This window comes from Vanessa cardui, chromosome 18 (genome assembly GCF_905220365.1).
Source record: "Vanessa cardui chromosome 18, ilVanCard2.1, whole genome shotgun sequence".
In the NCBI taxonomy this organism is placed as follows: Eukaryota; Metazoa; Arthropoda; class Insecta; order Lepidoptera; family Nymphalidae; genus Vanessa; species Vanessa cardui.
Window position 1 is genome coordinate 340997 of NC_061140.1, and position 27639 is coordinate 368635.

At 33.3% G+C, this 27639-nt stretch overlaps 1 protein-coding gene across 3 annotated transcripts in view; it reads left to right on the top strand.

Annotated features, from left to right (window-relative positions):
- The window catches only part of LOC124537230 (protein prickle-like), a 321460-nt gene that overhangs the window by 206323 nt on the left and 87498 nt on the right, over window positions 1–27639 (top strand). For all 3 annotated transcript variants that reach the window (XM_047114002.1, XM_047114001.1, XM_047114000.1), the window contains 3 exons: window positions 13089–13560; window positions 25215–25328; window positions 25848–25976. In XM_047114002.1, coding sequence (XP_046969958.1) covers window positions 13089–13560; window positions 25215–25328; window positions 25848–25976 — 715 coding nt within the window. The remainder of the gene's footprint in view (window positions 1–13088; window positions 13561–25214; window positions 25329–25847; window positions 25977–27639) is intronic.

Below are 27639 nucleotides of genomic sequence, written 5' to 3' on the forward strand. Positions count from 1 at the left end.
TTTCTCTTATGTAAAACATTCCATATTGGAGCAATTTGTTTTATTTGAATTTTTTTACGCAGACTTCTTTATGGGCTGCGTAGAAAATGAAAATAAAATTTGTATTACAAAACGATACAATCAACTGAGAACTTTATACACACGGAAAACTTATGGCAATACAAACTATGATGAAATTCTTAAATTAATAATATTATAAATGCGAAAGTAACTGTCTGTCTATCTCGCTTTCACGCCAAAACTACTGGACCGATTTACATAAAATTTGGTACACAAATAGTCTAAAGCCTATAAAAGGACATAGGTTACTTTTAAATTGGAAATAAAAATGTCTTAAAAAAGATGTCTTATGTCAATGTAATAGTTAATTTGTAAATATATTCATATTTTCTACGCGAACAAAGTCGCGGGTCACAGCTAGTAGTATATATATAAGCACTTTCTTTTTAATTGGTGGTAGGGCTATGCGTAAACCCGTCTGTATTACCACCCACTCGTAACATATTTTACCGCCAAATAGCAATCTATATCTATAGTAATATTATAAATGTGAAAGTAACTCTGTTTGTCTAACTGTCGCTCTTTCACGACCAAACCACTAAACTGATGAAATTTGGTAAGAAGCTATTTTGAACGCCAAAGAAGGACAAATTTTTGACAGCCAAACTCCTAATAGGCGTTCGCAACCGTAAGCGACAACCGTACTTAATGTCCAGTATGCAAAGAGCATACAATCTTACTACCCAAGGTTGTAAGTAATGATAGGTGGTGATCACTTATCATCAGGTTGTTGTCAATATTGGGAAGTAATTATGTCTCACGATTGAAATTTGAAAAAAAAATAGAACTAAATATTTTTAATTAAGTATAAAGGATTACCTACCACCCAGTTAAACAACGAATACTTAAAATTCTTGGGACATATTTCTAACAAACTACATTCGATCCATTTTCATTAAGTTACAATAGAAAGCGATATTTCTGGTTTTTAAATTAGACGATAAAAAACTAAATCTAATGAGTGTAATAAATCCACTTTACACGTATTTGTCGCATAACTATGCTAAGTTTAAAAGACACTTTGCGTTAACAATTTGAATATATGAATATATCAACCGATACGTCCTACTTATAATGACGGCTTATAATAGATATCGTTTACTTGCTCCCGTTATCTTAGTGACTAAGCTTATTATAGATTTTATAATCGTAATAATAATAAACTCCACGCTACATATTCACTACGTTTTATGTATCGAGCGACGACAGATGCTGTTAGCAAATAACGACTGTAAATTTAATATATACTTTTATGATTAAAATAGTGTTTTGAACATTACTTATTTGTAAACTTTCTGATTTTCGCAACATAAACAGCAATAATATTATAGTTTCCTGTCATAGCTATATATATAACTTTTGATCGCGCCTTATTGGACTAGATGAGGCCGCAGATTTTAATCCTATAAAAAGTAAGTTAGTGAGTTTTTGGTCAAAACATTCCTAATAGCAGTCCGAAGTCTGGATATTGGAAGTGCACACTCTAGTGCATGGGACGTGTAAAGCCATTGCTCTTGCACCTGAACTCCTGTCGTTCGTGTGAGATTCTATCACCGCTCTCACACCTCGGATTATATGAATGACGTAATCTAGATACCATCACTGTTTACTTAACATGTCCTGCGTGGTTGGCTGGTCCCTCTTGAAATTGCTCAACGTTGCTGAAATCGGTCAGGACATCAGTAGGTTGTGATTATACAGTAATATTATTTTATTTCCAGTTTAAATTCTCCGTAACACTGCTTGTTATAACACTCAAAGATAATGGAACAAAACTTCGGCAAATGTACCAACCCATTCGAACTAAGCAATTATGTTTTTCGTACTATTTCATAAAATAATATAGGTTTCCGGTGGTTTCGCATTATTAAGAACTATAGTAAATCGGTGTGTTGTTATTCTTTAAACTCTATAGCAAATTATTTCGATTTTATCTAAAACTGGATCACTTTTGTATAACATTATTCAATTATGTGAAAGATATTTTAATAAATCATAAACCGACCACAGAAAGAATTTAACAAGGGCTTCGTTCGTTAGACGCCGCAGTAAATCAGTGGAAGCCGGCACCGATTTACCACAGACCATAAATTGCTTAGAAATGGCATCAAAACGTATTTATTTTATGACTAAATTGCAATATAAAATTACTCTAAATGTACAAAGCATGTTGGGTGGTATTTATTATACGCTATATTATTACCACACTTGTTATATGATTTATGGAATCATGTAACTAAATAATAAGGCTGTAGTATTTCTAAGAATTTTCATGTAAATATTTTGTATTACATTTGATTTTTGTAATTATTAACAAATTATTAAATTCAAATACAGTACGACTAATTCGCTCAGTGATAGTACAAACATTCTTAACTATAGACAGCGGATTCAAATTCAGGCAAGCACCACTAAATTTTCATATGCTTACATTGTCTTTATAAAATATAGTCGCCGGTGAAGGAACCGTCTTGGAGAAACATACATATAAACATACATCGTGGTCGAATAAGTTTTAAACACTCTAAACGATAATAGTCTTAGCCCAACAGTGGGACGTTTAAAAACTGTTATTGTACAACATTGTCCAACTAATTATAAGCCAGGATAAGCCCAGTGTAATTTGTATAGCTTTACAATGTAGCACGCCACTTAGCGATGGCTAAGATTATTATATACTCACAACGCTTGCATTTGTTAATCATGAGTAATATAAGTGTTACGTGTAGATGTGATCTAAGTTATAAAGTAACACATTATACACGTCAACGATAGGGATATGTGTCGGCCCGTCTGATATAGTTGTACTTTGTAGAGCTGTGTTCCGGTTTGGAGGGTGAGTGGGATTTTACGCCATAGATCATCTGTTAGGCGACGCATTAACTGTGTAGAGATTTATAAAGTAACATTGATACAATTGGAGTCTATAAAAGAAAACATACATATTATTCCACTTTAAGTAATGTTATTTATTTTGTGATTAAATTAGAACCTACCTGAAACTTTACCTAACTTTATTCAACCAAAAAAAGAAGTTCTAAATCGGTTGTATTTGACGGAGTCCTGAAGTAATCTTATTATTTTAAGTGGATTAAGGTCTTAATAATATAGTATCGATAGACCAACTTTACAAAATTGTAATCAAGGCGGCTGTCTACGATAAAATAAGAAACATATTGAATATATTTTATTTTTACTTTCTGAAATAATACATAATATCTTCCTTGGGGAAAACCGATTAGAATTACGTTGAAATACGTTATATGGAAAGATAACAAATATTTATATCTGCTTCTAATAAAATAACCGCTCATTTGTAGGCCACGCGAATACTTCGTATTATTACAATGTCCTATTCTGCTATGGCTAAAACTTGGAAAGCAAGCACCTCGTCTCTGTCTTGCATAGCAAAATGAAGTAAGCTAGAAAGAGATGGGATCATATAGGTTATACTGAGGTTTTTCATTAGTAGTAATATAGGCAGGATTTATGAGGCTGATGGTAAAGAGTTTTTATAGGTTTATAACAATTGTAACGTAATTTTGTGGCTTAACTAGGTATATTTACATCGAGTATTACAATTTCCTTTGATGCGCGATAGAAAAGTGCTGAATACAGCTTATTTTTATGCTCAATAAACTTTATGGCTCCGGCTTCGATTCTTTTAAGAATTAATATTCTAAGCCTATTGAGAATATTTACGGATTCATATTCTTGATAGAATTGAACTCGGATTTCTTTATAATTCTAATTTCAATTTTATTGGATTGAATTTGGAATCATAATCCAATTGTATTTCATATATTTTTATTTGTTATCAATAGAGTGACATACCAATATGTCCAGAATAGTAAATTATCCACAATATTTGGGGAAAACGCGTTCTAGAGTGGACACCGCGTCTCAGCAAACGTAGTGTAGGACATCATCGGGCACGGTGGAGTGACGATTTACGCAAGGCGGCAGGCAGGAGCTGGATGCGAGTAGCCGGAGAAAGAGCACGGTGGCGTGCACTTGTAGAGGCGTATGTCCAGCAGGGGACGGAAACGGGCTGATGACGATGATGATAAGTAAATTAACACTATTTTGGAAAGAAAAAACGCCATCGACGACGTTTTGATCAAATTGTCCTTCCTATCGGAGTATGAGAGAGCGTGTAATATACCCCGCATACCACCTGTATATGTTAAGAATAGCTTCTATATTCAAAATCAATTAGTAAATCATTATTACACAACAAAATAGAGCAACAGTCCAAGTAGAGTAATATCTAACTGTTGGGCTTATGACTTTTCACCCGAAATGGAGAATGTTAGCAGCTTATATCATACACGTGACAGGTTTACACCCTCCACACGCTATGTTCCTTCACTTTCACGTAGTACTAGTTAAGCGCATGAAAATTCAGTAAGGCTTGTCTGAGATTGAATGATTTGATGAGACGCGCATCCTCTAACCACTCGGCCATTTCGGCTCGTTTTAAATTTATTCTCAATTAATACGTATATGTAATGGAATATAAGCTCATTATTTCCCAGAAATCTAAAGTAGAAATAATTAATGAAATAGGCTTTACGTCGTGCCCAGAAACCGCTGCGACACTGTATATGGGGCATAGTATGTTATTGTTTATGATATATGTTTAAATGTAATGTCTCCAAGTCGTTTAACAATTAATTTATTCAAACAACTTTCCAGCTACACGTTTGAAACAGGTTCGTAACATACAATTAAAACATTAAACATTTACACCGTTCTATTGTTACAAAAAATCTCTCACCGCCATGGAACCATATAAATAACGTATTGTTAACTGTGTAACGGTTATTAATTCACGGATTTAATTAATTCGGACTATCCTCTTGTATGTTAAACTAGTTGTCCGAGTCGACTTCCTGCGGGTGAAATGAAGAGTTCATCCCAAAATATTATGAACCAATTGAAGATAAATCCTACTAATATTATAAATGCGAAAGGATGGATGTGCATGTTTGTTACTCTTTCACGAAAAAACTACTGAAATTTTATACATCAAAATAACACATAGGCTACATACAATTTATAATGATTTTATGTAATTTGGTCATAACATAACAATATATATCATGTACCCGTGCGAAACCGAGGCAGGTCGCTAGTAATTTAATAAATCATGAATAAAATAATAAGAATATATTGAAAATTGGGGTAGCCTGAAAATTAGAGAATAATAATAGAAGTAGTAGAATAATACTGTTCGAATGTATTTATTTGTAGTTACTATCCTTTATAATTATAAAACAAAAAATAACACTACTCGTTTGCTGTTTCAGTAAACAATCAAACAAACAATATATAATATATTAAATATTAAGAATCACATCTCCATCTCGCTTCCCTTTTCATCTACACCTATTAGATAGAGACAAAACACTTGAGGCTTTTGAAACTAAGGTAGTTTCAAAGTTACGCGCTCGATAGCGTTAAACGCGGGTAATTTGTAGGTGTTAAAGTGTTATCGTGTCGTCATCTGTATACAGTGCTTACTAATTCTTGAACACAAATCTACTCGCCAAAGAATCTTACGGTTTATACGTATATAATAATAATATCTATTATTGTTTTAAATTCCTATTAATGTTTATTTATTTGTGAGTATGCCGTTATATTATTTTTTTTTATATTATAAATAGTTATAATATGTATTCACATACAAGGTACATATTTATTAAAAGCCATGCATATATGTATATGGCTGATTGTGCCTCAGCTAAAAAAATGCATTAAAATTTGCATTAAAATTATTATCATTAATCAAAGATGTTTTGAAAATGTTATTAGAAATATTTTAAAACAACCTAATATTTTTATAAGGTTGAAAAAAACTTAAGGGCATGCTTTTTACGCTCGGCATATAGCTTAATTAGCCATTAGATTAACAGCGTAGTCTTTTTACATAGTGGCTCCGTTCAACCAGCTTTCAAAATGACATTCATCGTCCGTTGAAAGAATAGCTTCTGCTTCTTGAAATCTGCTTTATTTCCCTGAACTCTCCTGACTCTACCTGGAAACTTTGTAAGAGTATGTGGGACAAGAAAAATGACGATTCAAAAGTGACTACTTGAATAAAGTTTATTTTGATTGATTGATTGACATTAATATGGTTTAGTGGTACTTCTTCAAGATTGTTATTGATCATCCATATAGATAGAAGTAACAAAAAGTTCTATTTAAGAAAAAAATATTGAAATAATATTTTCATACAACATATCAAATCTTAAAAACATTTCTACTGTTAAACAAATTTAATCAATCCCTTATTTCCCTCTTCCTCTATCATGATAGATTTGATATACAATAAATGAATACACAGCATTATTTAACTAATTACCACAAACAACATTTATAACTCCATACATTTTATGAACAACAAAATGATCGCTGTGTTCAGAACATAACATGCGTCAAATGAAACAAAGTGTAATAATAATATCTCTTTCTCTCTCTAACAATTGAACGATTAAACACATTCTGTTTAACAAAGGTCGTTCGTTCCCGTTGCTAATATGTATGAAGGGCACGCGCGTTGTGGGAATGTCTGTGTTTGTACACGGATCACATGCTAATATATTTGTTCTATCATTTCTCTCGACAATTCTTTGGTATTTAAACTTGCTACTTAAACCAAAGAAAAAGTACAGTAACGGCAAGTAAACACTACTGGGCAAAGATCTTCAAAACTAAGGTTTGAAGGCGATAGAGGATTATTGGTTACACATGGGTCAACACTTACACACATTTAAAACAAGAAACATAATTGGACATAGATTTGAACCGGCAAACTTCGGTTAAAAATCCTCATATTATACCTACTGAGCCATCTTAGTTTTCAAGCAATAAATATTTGAAATACAAAAGTTAATTATAACATTATTAATCTCGATAAAAAAACAGTTATTAAAGAATTTCCGATCGAAATACTCGATAAAATCGAACATCAACAGTGGCGATACTTCGTTACCGATTGATTTATCGAATTGAAATCGATTTCATCGAATCGTGACGATCCCACAATTTAGAACAAATAGATTTTATTCATTCGCAATAAGGTTTAAATTTGAATGTCTTTGTCGAGTCATGATTGCTTGGTTCCGGAGAAATGTCAAGCAAATGCTGAACGAGCTTCCTTCGCTTAAAGTACGTTGTAAGTTATGCCCTTCCTGTAATTAGTTTGCATAAGTTACATATTTGTGTATAATCAATCAAATGCGTATAATTAACCACTGACTAATAGGGTAACGAGCGTTTGAAAAAAACGAACGTTAATTATATAGACAAGTTGTTTTCATGATATGGCCCTAAAGTGATCCCAGCCAAACCTGCGGCTGTGAGGGCATCCGGCGCTCATCAAATAACTACTCTACCGTCAAACATCTATCTATACATCTATACTTATATTTGTTTGTTTGTATGTAGGGCAATCTACAGAACTGATTAAACTTCTAAAAATATAATTACTTGTAAAATGCTACATCATTCCTGAGTGCTATGCGATGAATTATGTTTATAATAATTTATTTACCAATAAATGTCCCCTTGTGAAGCCATTTTTTTATATATAACTGAATAAGGGAGACATTATACCTTTCAATTTCTTCTTAAAGGAGCCAAACACTCTGGCATATATCTGACAGGTTTGCCTGTAAATTGATACCCCGCCTTATTTGTAAAAAGCGCTCGGGAACAAACCATCAGGCGATCTTCACTCCCAAACAAAAGACGAATTTGAGACACCTTTCAGAGCACCTCATCAATGGTCTTAAACTTAACCAACTTCGGCGTGACGCCGGATCTGATGCAGACTCCATGAAGCCATGAAGATTGTTAGGATAGGTTTATTGTTCGTTTTATTGATGAAAAGGAAATTTTAAAATATTGCAATATATAATACAGCAGACAACTGACGCCTCCGCAGGCGAATTTTGTTTTGTTTGCACTGTTAAACAGCACATACACAAGTACTTAACAAAATATATATTTTCAAATTATATTATGAAATGAAATTTGCAATTATTTTTTTTTTCGGAGTAAAAACCTGCGTACTTGAACACACTATGATCAATTTATCTTATCTAGGTACAACGTAGCGTGTAATTATAGTACATATATCTTTTAACACAGTCATACATAATGAAATGAATATATTCATCAAATAAAACAAGAAAACATATTAACATTTTGGAATTGGAAATTGGACATATTACAATAACATAGGATGTCAGACAGGTAATAAATCATAATAATAATAACATAGATTCGTTGAATAACCTAACGACTAAAATAAGCTGTGTTATTGGAGCGTAAATTATTGCCTTCGTTTCGCAAAGGAAGTACATAAACGTCGAGCCTGAATAAAGTAAGCCTTGTTTGTGTCCGTAACGCTGTCTGTGTATAATGTGTAAGCATTTTAGTTCCATAATAAAATTAAATTTACAATAATCAAAGAGCATGTGACAAATTAATGTAATAACAATGATTTTTGTTTAGTTTATGTATCAATAATCACCTCTCATCTGAATTTCATCCATATGTATTTGTTAATTACAGAACAAAGTAAGTCATTAAAATATGGTGACGTTACTTGTAGGTCTTTAGTATTAAAAAGTCATAACGCTACCAATTAATCTATATTAATATTATACACGTGAAAGTAACTCTGTATGTCTGTCTGTCGCTCTTTAACGACCAAACCGCTGAACCGAATTTGATGAAATTTGGTATGAAGCAAACTCCAAGAAAGGGCATAGGCTACTTTTTTGTCTGACAAATAAATGAAAGATAAATATGACAACCAAAGCCCGACGACTAGCAACAAATAATCTATGCTACGTACGATAATAGCCTCTATATTGAATTGAATCTAAAAAAAATCTAATTGAATTATGTCGAATAAACAAAAGTCTGTCTGTCCCAACAAGAAGAGTTCGAAGTAGATTCGTATACGTGCGTTACTTCGCGACACGCAGACTTCTGTAACCCATCTGCCGTTATAATTCAATAGGCAAATAAAACGACATACATTTCATCAAATTACGTTCCTTATAGATTTTAATATTCCAAACGTGTTAGCTGTTTGCTCGTTGTCCATTATTTGGTGATCCTTGACTCTTTGACATTTACACGTACATGACATAAGATAACTCACATTATTTGTTAATCGTTTGTTAATTTTTTTATGGTATAGGCGGACGAGCATATTAGCCACCTGATGGTAAGTGGTCACCATCACCCATAGACAATGACGCTGTATGAAATATTAACTATTCTTTACATCGTCAATGTGTCACTAACCTTGGAAACTAAGATGCTATGTCCCTTTTGCCTGTAGTTACACTGGCTCACTCACCCTTCACATCAGAACACAACAGTACTGAGCACTGTTGTTTGGCAGTAAAATAACTGATGAGTTGATGGTACGTACCCAGATGGGCTACTATACAGGTACCACCAAGTAGAATTTAATTTAGTATTTTCTAAGAACATTAAAATCAGGCGTATTACACCAACAGGCGGAGATGGCAACGATGCATCGCTATTTATATAATATTATATGACACTAAAACCTTCTCGGTACTAAGCTGCATCTTCTTAAATATGTTTTGTGATTGGTTTGGTTTATTAGTGTTTTGCAGGTTAAATTTAAAAAAATACTCTTTTCTTTAGTAGTTTTAGTACATTTGCCCACATGTCGTTTATGTTTTCCCAGCGATTTTATTCGCATGTTAACAACATTGAATTATTAATAAAACCTTAAACGTGACAGAGTTAAAACATCGCGTTTTGTGATAGATCGCAAAATGTATAAAAAACCTTTAACAGTAAATAGTTTTTAGTGATTATAATTACTACACATGATACACGTAATTCTTTATAAGTTGAATCTGTATTTATGACTCACTTTTAAGTTACCCGACCTTTATAAAATTTAAATTCAATTCGTAATTTATACCCGCTTAAAATATTAAGTGACAAGCAGACAAAAAAAAATACGTGAACTTTTGGAAAACTTTGGAAACTTGCTAATAAATATATTCATTTTGAAAAAGCAGTTAATTAGAAATCAAAAAACGATCAAGAATCAAAAGAAAACGTAAATTTTATTTTATACTATAAAATAGTTTTAATCTGCAAAGTTTTCTATATCCTTGATAATGGTTTAAAACACGCTGACTCCGCGCTACGGAAGATCCTCACTAAAACCAGCGACAGTGAAGTCAGCGCCTCTTGGGATTTTTATACATTATTCAAGAGATTCGAAGTTCTTGAGGGTTTCTTGAATAATTTAGCCTCATCAGCGCTTGGAGTTGAAAAATATAAAAAAAGTTAGAGGATCCCATGGATCCCAGGATACATATATAAATATAATTTGTATGTGATTATAACATAAATATTGATTGATGGAAATGAGAATATACTGAGTTTCTTGTCGGGTTTCTTCGTTTTAATCTACATTCCGAATCATTTGTATTTAAAAATAATAAAGTAAAATAACAGTTCAAAAATATTCTTATTAGAGCCTATTTAAATAAAGTATATTTGATTTTGACGAGCTGATTACTAATTGGCTGGATTATGAAGACCATCATAACTAGACCCTTTATACTAGAATTTTCACGTGTCTCGTTTGCACTTATCCTTCATGACATAAAGCAACACATCTCATAGTTTGTCCAGCGACCAGAAATTAACTTCATGGAACAAGCTACAAACTTCTTTTAAAGACCAAACTTTTCTCCAGTCAAACATTTACAGGATATCATATTTGCTTTAGCTTATAGAGATCTATATAAAAACCAATGTTTGAAAGTCGCCATGTTAATAAACTATCCATCCGACTTTATACCTTAACCTTAAAACTTATGCTAGGGTTGGAGACGATTAGGTATAAACTACGAGGATAGGATCAAACCTGCGACTATTTTCATCACAAGGCGACCCTTATTCCATCGCGCTTTTGAGGCAAATCAATAAAGGTAAAAGGTAATTAGTACCGTAATTAGTACCTTTTACCTTTATTGATTTGCCTCAAAAACTTAGAGAAAAAAAACGTAAAATAACTTCAATACGATTCTATTCATTTTTTTCATCCAGTGAATAGATTCATGTTAAATTAAAAGATAAAATTTACATGTAATAATTATATAAAGATGTCTGAATCTCGAATCTAAGCGAACAGATAGGTGCTTATAACTAGTCCTATATACTACTCGGGAGTTAAATTAAGCAAGTTCAAATGCTGAGGCAAATTGCCTGCCAGGAAACCAGTCGGAACCACTTTCCCTCCAATCATTTAGGAATGTTTTACTATGTTGCCTAGAAAGCTTTTATTGCTGACGCTTATCGGGGTAAACTTGATTTTGGACATATTAACTGATTCGTTTGTTATTGTCGATATCGCGCCGGCAAACCTGGGCAAGCACCTTGAATATTTACATGTAATTCATGTTGTAATTAATACGATGCATGTGGCATGGCAACTCATATCTTCACTTGCTTGATTTTTTTTAATTAATCCGAATTATACCTCCTTTCTACCTAACTCTATTCCTATTCATTTCTCGATGGTTTCTGGCCACCACATTTTAAATTTGTACCATCTATAATTTAATTATCAAAAGAGAGCAGTATTGAGTTGGTCCCTTTTGGCAAAATAGTATTCCGATCCGCTGGTGGTTTTAAATGTAATTTAATCTTGGAAGTTGACGAATAAAAAGTGCTACTTGAATAAATTGTCATTTGTTTGGAGTTTTTGTCGAAGTCCCTTTGTATTTTAAACAATAAACTAAAATTATTATATTTACAGTTATAATAAATGCAAATTACATATAACTGTAATTATAACATAGTTTTGTTAGATGAAATATTCTGAGCAGACAAAATCCAAATATTAAAAAATTGGCATAGGTAGATTGTAAGAGGTCACTCGCCGTAAAAAAAATAACCTTTCCTTACATCGCCTCTGCGCCACAGACTTCGTGAACTTAGATGTTATGTCCCGTGTTTCGGTCGTTACTTGGGCTCAGTCGAAACACAACAATACTAAGTATTGCTGTTTGGCGGTAGGATATACATATAATGAGTATAAACATAAACATTACACTTACTTATTGATGGTCAAATTAAAAACTACCACCGGTTCAGAATAAGAAACACCCTGACCTGAGAAGAACATATAACATGGGAGTTTCGTTTAAATCTCTTGATATCCACCCACACACATGAAATTACTTTAACCTCTATACATAATTTGCTCAGCAAGGACATTCACTATTGCCCGATTCTCGTTAAATTATTCACAATAATAATTCAAACAGTATAAAAATGCTATCAAATACCGATGTATAATTAATCAGCGGCTAATTTAAGAGCAATGTGTTCGTCATATATCACTGCTAGTTCGACCTGTGAGACTAATCAATCATTTACCATAGATTGCTCGCTCACGACATCATTAAACCAAAAATAAATTCCAATATATTTTATTGAACAATCATCGTTTTGTTATCATATACTTTGACATTTTTAATCAATTTCAAATTAAATACTTAAATGATGATCAAGAGATGACTTATGATTTATCAACTTCAAACACAGCCGTCGTCAGATGTTGTCTGCTATTTATTATATACTAAAACTTTCACTAGTTCCCACCGATTCGCTTAGAATAAGTTACATATAAGGTATATGTTAAATAGTTAATGAGCGGAAAATAAATATTCTTTACGTTTATAAATATAGATATATCAACGTTATTTTATCTTAATTATAATACAAGACTATGTACTACAATTTTGTTTCATATGCCATGTACATACAACCACAGTACACAAGATTTCAACGTAAAGTTCCCGCAATGGCACTTTAATATGCATAGATTAATTGTAATCAAATGAGGTTTACTATAAACAATATAGAACGGATATACATTTGAAAAATAAATAAATTTAGAAATTCAAACATAATTTCACTAACGATATTTTTCTTTCCAGACCAGTATGCCGTAACTGCGTGGTGTCACCGACTGGCTCATCACCGCCTCCCCTCCACGAGCAACAGTCATCACCACCGCCGCCCGCGCCTGCTTCGCCCCTGCCTCACCTACCATCACCTCAGCCCAGCCACAGCGGCTCCTCAATACCTAGTACCTCCAACTCGCCACACCCTTACTCCTACCCTAATTTCCGGAGAAGTCAGCCATACCAGGAATTTAACCTCTTACATAGTCATAGCGTATCACAATTGAATCACCCTGGTCAGAGTTACCATTCTCCCCAGTCACCTCAGTCAGCCATGTCCTTGTCTCCCCACCCAGTGCCCCAGGGGAAATTACGGGGTTTACTCGAACACGCAGAGAGGCTCATGAAACCTGGAGATCCTCACAGACATTCGCAAAGTGATGACGATTCAGGCTGCGCGCTGGAGGAATATACGTGGGTCCCGCCTGGCTTAAGACCAGAACAGGTAAACGATTTTTTTATGCACAACGTTTAACCAAACATTAAAAAATATCTCATTAATAATTTGAACCTCAAAAAAGAAACAACACTACAATGTTCAAGTACTGGAATCGCGAGGCTCAAAATCCCACTGCGCTGCAATTTATAATACATTGTTAAAGTCACACTTTATAGTGTCACTACTTATAAACATAATTTCAAACCAACATTTTACATTTAATAATAGATAAAATAATAGCTTCCTTACAATAAAACGAGGAAAATTATTTTAGATTTTATCACAAGCTCAGTAATTCATTCACTAAAATAAGACAATGTTTAAGTTTTTATCCGAGAAAACGATCAAACATTGTAAGTGTTAGTTCGTCTGATATTAAAAAAACTAGCGATTTATAAGACGATAGCACTCCTTGGTAATAAAGCGGTCGCCTGCAGGCATTTTATCAAATAAAAATATATGAATCCTCCCCAGTTTCTATCGTAATTATTTCTCAGATCTGAGGTATTTGTTTCCGTTCCGACTAAAGATATTTGACGACCACTAAGCAGAATTTCTTTACTAAAAAAAAAATAGAATTTAATAATTAACATCACATTTTCCCATTTGTCGATCTCCTTGTTTGAGTAGTGTGTACAACGGTTTTCATGGGTACGTCACTCTGAGGTCCCGGGTTCGATTCCCTGCCGAGGCGATGTAGAAATAGTTCATTCATAGGGTTTGGGTGTTTGTGGTACGGTCATTACATCTGATTTTCCATAGCACAAGTGCTTTAGCTACTTACATTGGAATCAGAGTATTGTATGTGATGCTGTCCAATATTTATATTTATGTGTTTATTATCAGAAGAAGTTGAATATAATTCAATAGTTAGTCGATATTACAAGTGATCAGTATAAACGCACAAACATCTACAAGAAAAATAGTGTAACGAGACTGTAATGGCAAGATTAACCGTTGGCTCTCAGCGGCAGATAGAGATCTCAAAGCTATCGGCTGCCATTAAAGAAATAGCTCCAGCCACATTCTACACATGTTCACAATACAATTGTCATTGCCCATAGATCTGCTGCGGATAGGGCGCTATCTGTTATAATGGGCTATTTCGTATCGAAGGAATTAGTCAGTCAACATAAGATTTTATTGGAGATAAATAATGCAGTCTTCCTGCCTCTAGCTGTACGTAACACTAGTTGCTAGATTTGTGATTTGAGATGCAAAAGCTCTTTGTAATTACATACTAGTTGCAAACTGCTGCCTCGCTCGCTTTATAGGGCTTGATTGTAGCGAATGTCATTTCCTTAGTAATTTAATAATAATAGTAACAGCCTGTTTCTCACTGCTGCTCCTCCTGCATGCAAGCATTGAAGCAGCTTTTGTGGATTAACGTGTGGCAGAATTACTTCGAAATTAGACACATGCAGGTTTCCTCACGATGTTTGCCTTCACCAATAAGCTACAGATGAATTATAAAAAAAAATTAGGCACATGCAAAACTAGTGGCTAGGTTTGAATCCGCAATCATCGGTTAAGATATACGCATTCTAATCACCAGGCCATCTCAGCTCATGCCATGCCAATAATATATGCCATAATAACTTAACTAAGGGACTATTTAAGTGGCAGCTTTACCAATTTGTTTCTTAAACCAGTATAGAGTTTAGACCGGTTCCTAATTACATGTGTAACAATGCCATAACAATGTGTTGAGCATACTTTTGCTAGTGAGTTTATTCCCGCCTCTAAGCGGGCGGCTGAGGTGCTAAAAGCTGATAGTTTAATGGATGCACTTACCACAAAACATCTCTTAGTCGGCTAAACGCTGCGCACATAAACTCTAATTAATAACGTTTTTAAAGAAAACGATACGTAGTATAACTTAAAGAAAAATTGAAACATTATCTTACTCTACATACATATATTGTTAAAAAAAAATCATATGTCTCTTAAAAATAAGGTCTATTTTGCAATAAAAATAATCTCATTTTCAAATACACTAATGCAATTTCCTTTGATCTTTGATTAAGTTGAAATTTTAATACATTTTTGCAAATTTAATTTCCTACTTTAAAGCCATACGAATTGAGGTGAAAATTAAATAATTCGTTATCTAAATTTAACACACATATGCCATTATGGAATTACATGGACTAGTAATAAGGGTGAAAATATTCTGCATGCTTATTTATGGTTGGTTACAAACTGTGACGTCACCCGAAGTATTATTTCTAGAATGTTCAAAGTACGCCATTGTGTTTTCGCAAAGCCTTTGTACCTCAAAGCTATTGTTTCGGGAAAGTTTGCTTGTTTTCGATCTTTGTATTTAAAGAGACAACGCAATGCATTGTACGTGTAAGCCTGGGCATTATTATGGTACTTTTTACCATGAAACTGCTATTAAAACTTTTCAGCACTAGACATTCATGGTACAAAAGTTGTTTTGTATGTTTATAAAAAATAAAATGCAAAATTTAAATTTCGAATCGAATACAAATTATTTTAATTTGGCGCCCATTTTACAAGAGCCCTCTTGTGTTATACATGGTTGAATGTTAATAATAAAATACATAATAGGTAATTAACAATTAAGAAAAACTGGCTTAAGTTGACTTTTACGAGTACTTGTCTTATTTTATTCATAAATATTTACAAATTCAATTTGATCCAGTTACAAGGTCAGTCAAAATTATGAGCTTAGTTATAAAGTATATTTTCATTTCGATACAATTTCAAAATGAATTAAGTTAATGTACAATGAGCAGCAATTGCTATTCTAATAAACTTTAACCTTCCTATTTAAAGGTTTATTTAACGGTTTACGATTCATAGAACATCATCAAGATGTAAACCAAACCCCGCTATATAAAATTTAACGTCTCGAATACGAAATTCGTTTGGTATTTATAATTAAGGTAAAAAATAATGCGAAGCCCGACTCCCGAGTACCCGGAGGCAACGGAGCAAAAAATTAAAATGTTTCCCCGGGCGCTCCCGTCTTGAAGTCGGAGTTCCTCTTGTGGCGAATTTCGAGGAAATCGTGCGAATGAATAAGAAATAATGACTGTGGCTGTGACTCAACATTTTGATACATTTCTGTACTAGCGAACCGCCCCGGTTTCGCACGGGTTATTATATTAATAATAGTTGACAATGTAAACACAAATAATGCGTTTATTTTCGACATCACATTAGAAACTTCTAAATTATCAGTGAATCTTTTCTTTAATGTAAATATATTATATACATAAATAAAATTTTAACAAAAAGAAAAACCGACTTCAAACAAAACACTATTTTAAAACAAATGAATATGCACAAAAAAGTAATAAAAATAATTGCGTATTTAACATATTTTTGAGAGTCTTCCTAAGTTAAATGAAATGAAAAATATTAGACTACTTAAAAGTCGATTAACGATTATATCATGTAGTTATAGTTATTGCTATATTTGGAGCCGGTGTCAGCCACGGTGCCCTTGTCCCAACAATCAAAAGAAAGAAGCGATACGAGCCCCTTGATTGATCCAGTATATTATTGTGTAAAAGGTAATTTGTAAAAAACATATTTGTTAAAGTATTCTCGTATTGTTTTTTGATAGATATACTGTTGGGTTTTATTGGCTGACACCGACTCCAAATATAACAATAATTATAACTACATGATATAATCGTTAATCGACTTTTAAGTAGTCTAATATTTTTCATTTCATTTAACTTAGGAAGACTCTCAAAAATATGTTAAATACGCAATTATTTTTATTACTTTTTCGTGCATATTCATTTGTTTTAAAATAGTGTTTTGTTTGAAGTCGGTTTTTCTTTTTGTTAAAATTTTATTTATTTTTTGATTTTAAGTGAAGCTGATGTTGACTAACTATTTTTTTTTAATATGGATAGATTAAGCATTCCGTTTATATGAGTAAGAAACTACTTCGAGGACAATTTCAAAGGAAACTTGCGAATAAAACAAAAATAGACTTTCGAAAATGCGGATTTAATACGTCACGCGGCGTAAACTACAAGGATCCCTCGAAAGAGCTGTAATCGAACTCAGCAAAAAAACTTTGAAAAAGACCAACTATATTTCGGACATCATATGACATCACATCACATACACAAAATTTGATTAAAGATAGTAAGAAATTCTGCCCCATATCGCACCCTAACTGCGAGCCGTATAGGAGTTCCATCACTACATAGTATAAAACAAAGTCGCTTTCTCTGTCCCTATATCTTTAAATCTACGCAACGGATTTTGATGCGGTTTTTTTTAAAAGATAGTGTGATTCAAGGGGAAGGTTTGTGTATATAATACATGAACAATATAGTAAAGAAACACTGATAATTTTAGAAGTTTGCGATGTGATGTCGTATATAAACAAATTCTGTAGTATATTTAGTATCAGTATTGCAACCGTGCGAAGCCGGGGTGGGTAGCTAGTTGATTATAATATTCGACTATGATAATTACATAAACATAACCACATTGCGGAAGGTGACTCAAATATCCAAATAACCTATAAATAAAAGATTCGACCTAGTATCGCTAACGTGCTCCTCAGAATTGTTCCGTTCCCTTCCGTTCCGTTACTTTGTCATGGATCCTGTGCTCAGAACCTTACCAAACTTTCATCAAATTACCCTTGAAGTATATATTTTATAATAAAAAAAGAATTATCAAAATTGGTTAACGTGATTTTCAGTTATTCACCTATTTGTCGCGCATATACATAATGCAAATTTAAGACTTGTGTCGTTTTCACATGGATACCATCATCGGAAAAAAAAATAAAAAAAATGGGACCCCACGGGAAGCAATTATCAAAATCGGTCCACCCAGTGAAAAGTTATGAGGTAACAAACATAAAAAAAAAAAATAAAAAAAAAAAAAAAATACAGACGAATTGATAACCTCCTCCTTTTGGAAGTCGGTTGAAAAACCATTCTCTTGAATAACTCTATCTAAATTTAATGATCTAAGCATACACATAGGGACAGACAGCGTCAAGTGACTTTTTTTTTACACTACGTATGAATAGTATAATATTATTAATATACAGAAATGTAACTTTATTCGTACCTATATGATATTTCACAAACACATATAATTCAATTTGATTGACATGCCATTATTTTTAAATGTTGAAAAAGAGTAACTACTGAATTTCTCACCGAAGAAAATAACTTCTCAGTGGAATCTGCATTTCGAACAGGTAGCTTCACTGAATATAGTTTGTTAAATGACGATTCAAAAGTGCTTGTACTTGTAAAGAATGTAGCTCTTATTTATTTATAAGATTCTGTCATAATCAAAAACCAACAATATATCAATATATAAACAAAATATATTGACACTGTTTTCAATACAAGCCATCATCATCTATGGACTCACAGATTACTGTAAACTGTTTTTATCAAAGTCAAAGTCAAAAACCTTTATTCAAAATAGAAGTGTTTGCTTTTCTCATTGATTGTCGAAAATCTACCACCGATTCGGAATATAATACCTCAGACCTGAGAAGAACCGGCGAAAGAAACTCAGCGGGATCAATTTTTTTTTTATAATGTCAATGTACAATATACAATAATAAACATATTCTTGTTATATGAAACAGCCTGGAGGCGATCATCTAATTCCCAATATATATAACACTGACTAGATTCAAAGCCTTCGCATACTCAATACATTATGTAGCAAGCGCACATCAGACCAAGTACGAAACGGATTAAATTCATTTAAAATATATGCACGTAATAATACCAAATACAGCCGCTAGATGTCGCACAGCACCGCTCTATCTAGACGAAAATGGATTCTTGAAATCAGTGTTTCTTACAACTTTTCTTTCTCCCTACGACGTTTGAAATAAACATATAGAATACTGTTACTAATAAGGGCGCTGACAGATGGACTACACGCATGCAACCGAGATTAACTAGTCTATCACCAGGCGTCAGGTTTAAGGCTACCAACAGATTGACGACAAATACACTACAGATTGTTATCAACAGTAATGGTTCCTAGTTGAAAGCTCATTAGCATCGTGTAATATGAAGAAAGTTCGTTTATTTTACAGTTGAAAAGTCGCATAAAGTGTATTCGATCACGTTAACATCCTAATATCCAATTTGTTTATTCATGTAAAAATTCTTTTTTCATTCAATGCGCACTTATTTCAACTTTTTTGTTGATATCGATAATTTCTATCCGTTTTATAATAAAAAGTTGTAGTTTTAAAAAAACGTATAAATTATCCAACAAAAGCATAACAAACTTTGTGTAGTCAAACAGATAATACAAGTTTATACCTGTTCCCTGTATTGATAGAGCGCGTACGTCACAATTTAAATAAAAAAATAATCTAATCAACGTCTAACATACAAAATTTACATTGAGAAGTGACAGTCCACATATAAAATGAGTTCGTAAATCAGCAAATCAAAAATATAAATCTAAATGTTTATGATAAATAGCGACGATAAACATTGCGTGTTTTGACCACCGACTGCCACCGTCACCGGCCGCAGCTGCCGCGTCTGTCGGCGGCCTACCAGCTTCTCTTGATTAACGACAGCTACACTTTATTGCATAAAAACTGTAATACTAATTGAAATCGCAACTCATACATTATAATACTCAGATAGTTCCACGTTTCTTTTTATGCAATGAATGTTCATTTGCCTTTTTAATTCAAAACAAATGTTATTTATGAACGGCCAGTGTCGTTACATTACCGTTTTATATATATTCGAATTATAGCTTAGAAAATAATATCTATATTAATGTCCCACTGCTGTTCAAAGAGCTTTTCTTCAATATTTCAAGCTTATTCTACTATGAGTCGAGATTGCCCAGTGGTTAGAACGCGTGCATCTTAACCGATGATTGCGGGTTCAAACCCAGGCAAGCACCGCTGTTTCATGTGCTTATTTTGTCTTTATAATTCATCTCGTGCTCAGCGGTGCAGGAAAACATCGTGAGGAAACCTGCATGTGACAAATTTCATAGAAATTCTGCCACATGTACATTCCACCAACCTGCAATATGTTCCAAAACCTTCTCCTCAAAGGGAGAGGAGGCCTTTAGCCCAGCAGTGGGAATTTACAGGCTGTTGTTATATTCTACTATAGATTTCTAGACACACGTGACAGATGCTCATCCGTGCAGGTTTCCTTACGATGTTTTCCTTTACCGTCAATCAAGAGATGAATTATAACCAAAAATTATGCTGATAAATTCAGTGGTATAGTGCCGGGGTTGCAACCAAAATCGTTAGTTTAGGTTCACGTCTTGTAACTAAAATAAAATACTTCATAAAACATATAAAAGTGCAGCGTCTTCTGGAGATCTATTTTATAAATTATATGAAGATTAAAAAGTCACACCTTTTTGATTAGGCGACAAAATAATGAGCAAAGACATATGTACTGAACTAGTTATGGAACACATTGTTGGATGTGAACTGAACGCTCATTTGTCGAATATTTCGTCATCGGTGCCATCGACCAATGGCAAACTTGCATTAAAGCCAAATTAGTTAATCTTTTATCGTCATTTAAGACACATTTAGTCATAAATATTTTGTTTCACTACTTAGTGTTTTATGCATATATGTATGTAAATGTATGTCACGTTCAAAGTCAAAGTCAAACATATTTATTGTGGACAAAAGGTCACAATGAGGTAAAAATGAATATGACTTTATGCCCAGATCGCTAACATATTTTCCTGTCCAAAAGCGTATAATATTAAAATATGCAAAAAGATCAAAATAACACAAAGGTTTAATAACTATTTATATCTTACTGGTTGATCAAATCAGACCACTATCAAAAACCCATAAGAGTGATGTTATTTTATGGAATAGTTTGACGGACAGGCAATCGAGTCACGTGATGGTAAATTGTTAGCACCGCCCGTAGACACTGGCGCCGTAAGTTTAATCATTCCTCACATCTCCAAGACGCTACCAATCTTGGCAACTTAGCTATGATGTTCCCTTGTGCCTGTTTTACTGGCTTACTCTCCCTTCACACCGGAACACGACGTTTTGTGAAATTTGACAGTGGAACCCAATCAAAAGCAATGTTTGCGAATTGTATATTCGTATTTAGTTGGTAGCAAATACCATCAGAACCAAAATAAAAAAAAAAATCCTTTATTCACAAACAAGCATATATGAATAATTTCAAAAGGGGAATTTTAATATTAAATTACCACTTGTTCGTAATGTTGATTCTCCCATAAGAACCAGCACGCTGTCACTTGTTACTTTTTGTAAAATAAAAATATACATTTAATCATTATATACGTCGCATATTTATGTATCTTGTATAACACAACAAACACCAACAACAGCCTGTAAATTTCCCAGTTAAGGCCTCTTCTCTCTTTGAGGAGAAGGTAAGGAACATAGTCCACCACGCTGTTCCAATGCAGGTTGTTAGAATACTCATATGGCAGAATTTCTATGGAATTAGATACATGGAGGTTTCCTCACGATGTTTTCCTTTAACGCCGAGCACGAGATGAATTATTATCCCGTATAATATTAACGAATAATAAATCCAAGCTCTTCTTTATAATAGCAGTATAATAAACCTCGATTGCTTACTTCGAATAAATAAAAAATCTAACAACGCATTCACACCTTACAATTTAAATAATCCGGAATCATATGACGTCATTTAACAATTTCTTGTAACTGTCAGTCTTTAATTTTATATAAAACTAGTGACCCTCCCCGACTTCGCACGGATGCAATGCTGATACTAAATAGACTACAGAATGTCTTATAACGTTCACAGTTTTTATGTCCTTAGACAACAAACACAAACTCAAACTGGTATGTCCCTAAGTTTTAAATCTATAATATCTTCGAAAATATTTATTTAAATTACATTCTGTAAAGGGCCATATGAGCTGAGATGGCCCAGTGGGAGCTGAGATGGCCCAGTGGTTAGAACGCGTGCATCTTAACCGATGATTACGGGTTCAAACCCAGGCAAGCACCACTATATATATGTGCTTAATTGTGTTTATAATTCATCTCGTGCTCGGCGGTGAAGGAAAACATCGTGAGGAAACCTGCATGTGTCTAATTTCATCGAAATTCTGTCACATGTGCATTCCACCAACCCGCATTGGAACAGCGTGGTGGAATATGTTCCAATCTCTCTCCTTAATGGAAGAGGAGGCCTTATCTCAGCAGTGGGAAATTTACAGGCTGTTACTTTACTTTTACTTTTTTTTTAAAGGGCCATATTGATCTTATTTAGATAAGGATTGATGCCGTAATGCAAAAATCTCTTCGAAAGTAAGCCATTATTTATCGTAAAAAGTAAACAATAAATATGTTTATTATGTGTTATCCCTAAGAGATATGCCATCGAGATCTTTTGTGTGGACTTTTTAACGTGTACAGTACTGTAGTACATTATTTTGATCTATTTCAAAGTGTTTAGCCAGCGTTTGCTATGTTAGCGCAAAAACGTGTTTATTTACGACATCTCGTTCAGAACTAAAAGAACCAAAGTTACTACTATATTTTACGTGTATTATACATTCATATATTCCTCTTGAATCAATATATCTATAAAAAACGTTGCGTATTTTAAAAATCTAAGCATACATAGGTACAGACAGCGATAAGCTATTTGTCTTATACTATGTAATGATTCATGGGATTAACTACAAGCCATTTCGCTGAGCGGTTACAAATAATTTTTCCTTATAATATTATAATATATATAGCAATTTACACGCTAGTGACGTCAATAGCAAAAGGCACTTAATATGAGGCTATATATTAAAAAAATCTGAAAGCCGCTGCTTATTAAGTTTTTTGTATACTGATATGATCGTTTTTTCAGTTAAATGATACAAAGAAATAAGTGTGTAATTTATAATTAGCTCACATATATTATTATACTCAGCATTATCTTTATGTTACTTATACAACACGGCAAAACCAAAACCGCCCTTTTAATAAAACGTCTGACAATTCGCCGCACGTACTCTTTTCATTAGAGCGTCTTCATTAAATAAAACAACAACTGGGGGCATTATGATAGCTATTTATTTTCTTTATCCCCGACTTAGTGAACAAACCTATTGGATTAATGTTTTATATCCTATTCTTACGTGACTATAATACTATTTACAAATTAAAGATGGCGAAGGGAAATAAACATATATACATATATTCGACCTAGCAATAATATTAATGGATATCGTACTTGCTGTTAGTATTATAAGTGAGCTTAGATATTTCTTTGCATTATTTGTACATGTGACGAATTATGTATATAATATATACATAAGAGTGAATAAACCACTTTTAACTTGTTCTTTTTTCGGAATAGCAAATTTGTAATTCTCTACTTTGCTGTACTATAGGTAATATGCGCCTATTGTACATATAAACCTACCTATCTTAAATCATTCGGCTTATTGATAAATACCACATTAAAATCTGTAGCATTGTGAAACGATACACAGAGAGCAAGAAGCGACCCTATTTTATGCTATGTAGCGATAATGTCTGCAACGAAAATGATTTGACGGTACTCTCGCGATTAGGAACTAACGGATTCCCATCTCTTCCAACCACTGTTTGCAGATTCCCGTTCAATACAAATTTAAGAAATTGGTTGGATGAATTTTCCTTGCCTTAAAAGGTTGATTTGTATGAACGAAATATTGAAAATCTTGAAAATTAGGAAAACAACAATTGAAAATACATTATACATTACTTAGGACCTTTTTTACTGTAAAGTTTTACAAATTTCGTGCGTGTAAAACCGAAGGATCATCTAGCATTAAATTAAGACTTGCTAAAGCTTTGCTACAGTCTTTTGTTTACATAATAATTTTAAGGAATTATCGTACAACCTTGAATCAAACAATGATGATTGACAAATTCTTTAAACAATATAAGTAATGCAATTCGCTTGCGCAAGCGCATCCAGCGCATCTTATTACGAAACACTAAGTGTTACACCATGAGATAACATTGCATTTAGACGGACCGTGTGTGCTTGAACAATTTAAAATCACTTCGAACTTTATAAACGATGTCTTCGCAAGAATGTTATAATGATTGACTTTTCGAACTATTTGTTATCTAACAGACGAGGCTTAAAGTGCTCCTGTGAAAAGGCATTTTACATTGGTAATATGTTCTTTTTATTTTATGCTGAAAAATAAAAGCCATCTATCTATATATAAGATGGATGCGTAGCATAGCGTATGTACAAGATGTAACCCAATGTATAAATAATATTTTTGTCTTGAATCTAGACTTATATTATGAATGCTGAAGTTACTTTCTTACGTGTTATAATTACAAGTATATATAATAGCACAACGCTAAAACCCGGTGCGGATATATCTATTATTATTAATAAAATATTAGTTGTATTTTAAGAGCTAATTTCAGTGACGAAAATCTCACATTACTTTCAAAATCTAAGATATAAAATGTAATACTGAGAATTACCTATTCAACATTTCAAAGGAACAAAAACACTACCTTGATTACTTTGAGTTAGCTCAGTAACATCAGTCATAAATCGTTGTTCCTTAAAATCCCTTATATTTCTGCAAATTTATATAACTATTTACAAGTGATATGTAATGTTACTCTTTAACGATTCCAGGTCCACCTGTACTTCTCAGCGTTGCCAGAAGACAAGGTCCCGTACGTGAACAGCGTCGGCGAGCGGTACCGCCTCAAGCAACTCTTACAGCAGTTACCTCCACAGGACAATGAGGTATACCGTAGTGAGGTATACACGAATTAGCGACAAATAACAACATATGAGTTATCAGAACAACCCTTAGAATTAAAAGCCTAAAACTTCGCACGTATTGCATGTTACTTGTTTAAATAACTTGACACTTATTTTGACACCAGTTTTATAAAATAAACTTCGACAACCCGGTTCATTATTGATATGAGATTCATGCTCGTCTGCGATGAAAAATACTGAACCACTGATACCAAATTAAAAAGTAACAGTGGGGTTTCCATTCTATAATCAAACGATATAAATCAAAATCAAAATATATTATTCAATTAAAATCAGAAAGGACTTTCGAATCTTTGTGTTACAGTATTGAATTAAATGTATACTACCTAAAAACCAAATCTATCGGATTTTCTTCATTGAAATTTATTTGTCCCGTGTCTCCTTCCAAGACACATCCTGCACAGATTTCGTAGATGTCAGTTCCAATTATCAACTAAGCAGACATTATTGAATTGTGATCATTACCTTCAACTGTTTCAGGTCCGCTACTGTCACTCGTTGTCTGATGAAGAGCGCAAGGAGCTCAGGTTATTCAGCGCCCAGAGGAAGCGGGAAGCCCTCGGCAGAGGACAGGCAAGACAGCTGCTTGCGCCTGCGCCGTGCGATAGGGTAAGTCACTGAGCTATATATTATTTGTTTTGATAATGAAAGAAAACACCTTAAAAATATTTCTCGAAGTTGGTGATCCTACAAAAGACGTACAATAATTATCGTCAATTTTCGAACGCAGTTTTTCGAGCATAATCGTTTCTACTGACGTCAACCAAATCCCACTGACGTCATTGCGGCTTAAATAAAAAATATAAACAACAATTCGTAGTACGGCCCAGACACAGGCATTGTAGGAGTACAAACTATAGCTTACATTTCCGCATGCGGAACCCAAGGTGTTATATACCTCGCTCCTATAATTACACGGGCTCGCTCACGTTTCAATCGGAGCACTAGCTCAGTAATTATGCTCTTTGATGGTAAAATAGCTTCACGTTACAGAAGACTGAGTATACTTCACAAGGCAAAACCTCTTTTTTAATATTTCTATTAAAAAAAGATTTTTTTATATAGTTATTGAATGCCGATTAAGCAATAGTTCCTTCCTATTCAATCATTAATTAATTATTATATTATATAATATAATAATTAATTTAAATATAATAATTATAAAAAATTATATAATATTATATATAATAATTCAATCAATGTTTTTACAAATATTGCTGACGTGGGTTTTGAATGGGACTCGACTTGTATGGATAGATATCTTTTATCTGAAATATTTTACAGTCACTTTTTAGGATACTTCAATTATCTGTACATTCATAGTATAACAGTGACTCTATACAGCTGTAATTTCAACAATTTCTTAAATAATGAAACCTATTTAAGAACAAAAAATAACTCACGGGTATTTTTTTATTAAAAACGGTTTTATATATACTACAAAACTTCTTTCAAAATATATATATACTTACAACTCAACAGATATGTACATAACAAGTTGTTAATTTAATACTTCAACTACTATGAATTCATCCTGTTTTTAATCTGTTAAATATAATAAATTAAACATATCATGATTGCAGCCTCAGCTCTGACGATCCGCCGTGAAATGCATTCCGTTGTTTCACAGAAACTAATTACAAAATGTCTTCGCTATTCCCGCGTAATTAGATTAGGATCGGAAGAGGAATTCGTGTAATCGCTAATCGACGATTAAAATAATTTCAATGCGTGCAACCTCTCGGAAAATAACTGGACGTGTTTTACTAACAGTTATTTGTTTACCACAAATTGTTAGTTACCATTCGCAGTGTACTCGTATAGTGTAATGGTGGTGACTGTACTTATTATAAAACGTAACGGGGCTGTGATTGTAGTGGTAATAACAAATTCACTGCTGGGTTAAGATTCGTTCAGAGTCTTAGAGCTTATTCGACAATGCTTCATTTGCATTGGATGTACAGTCAGAGTAAGAAAACCTTCGTCAGTTTTCAAAGTCATTCCTTTATGAAGTATTAATCTCTTAGTACGTTTTGAATCTAAACATCAAATCATCGCGACGCAATATGTCATTCTCGATCGGTAAAGCAGATTATCGTACATACTGAGCACACGAAAATAGATCTTAAGGTGACGAAACTCATCTTACCCCGTCTGTACATATGCTAGAATATCATCTGATTGAGATGAATTATAAAAACTCAATGAGGCTTGCAGTTGAGATACACGTGTCTATCAACTCGGGAATATTGACTAACTGTCATTACTATTA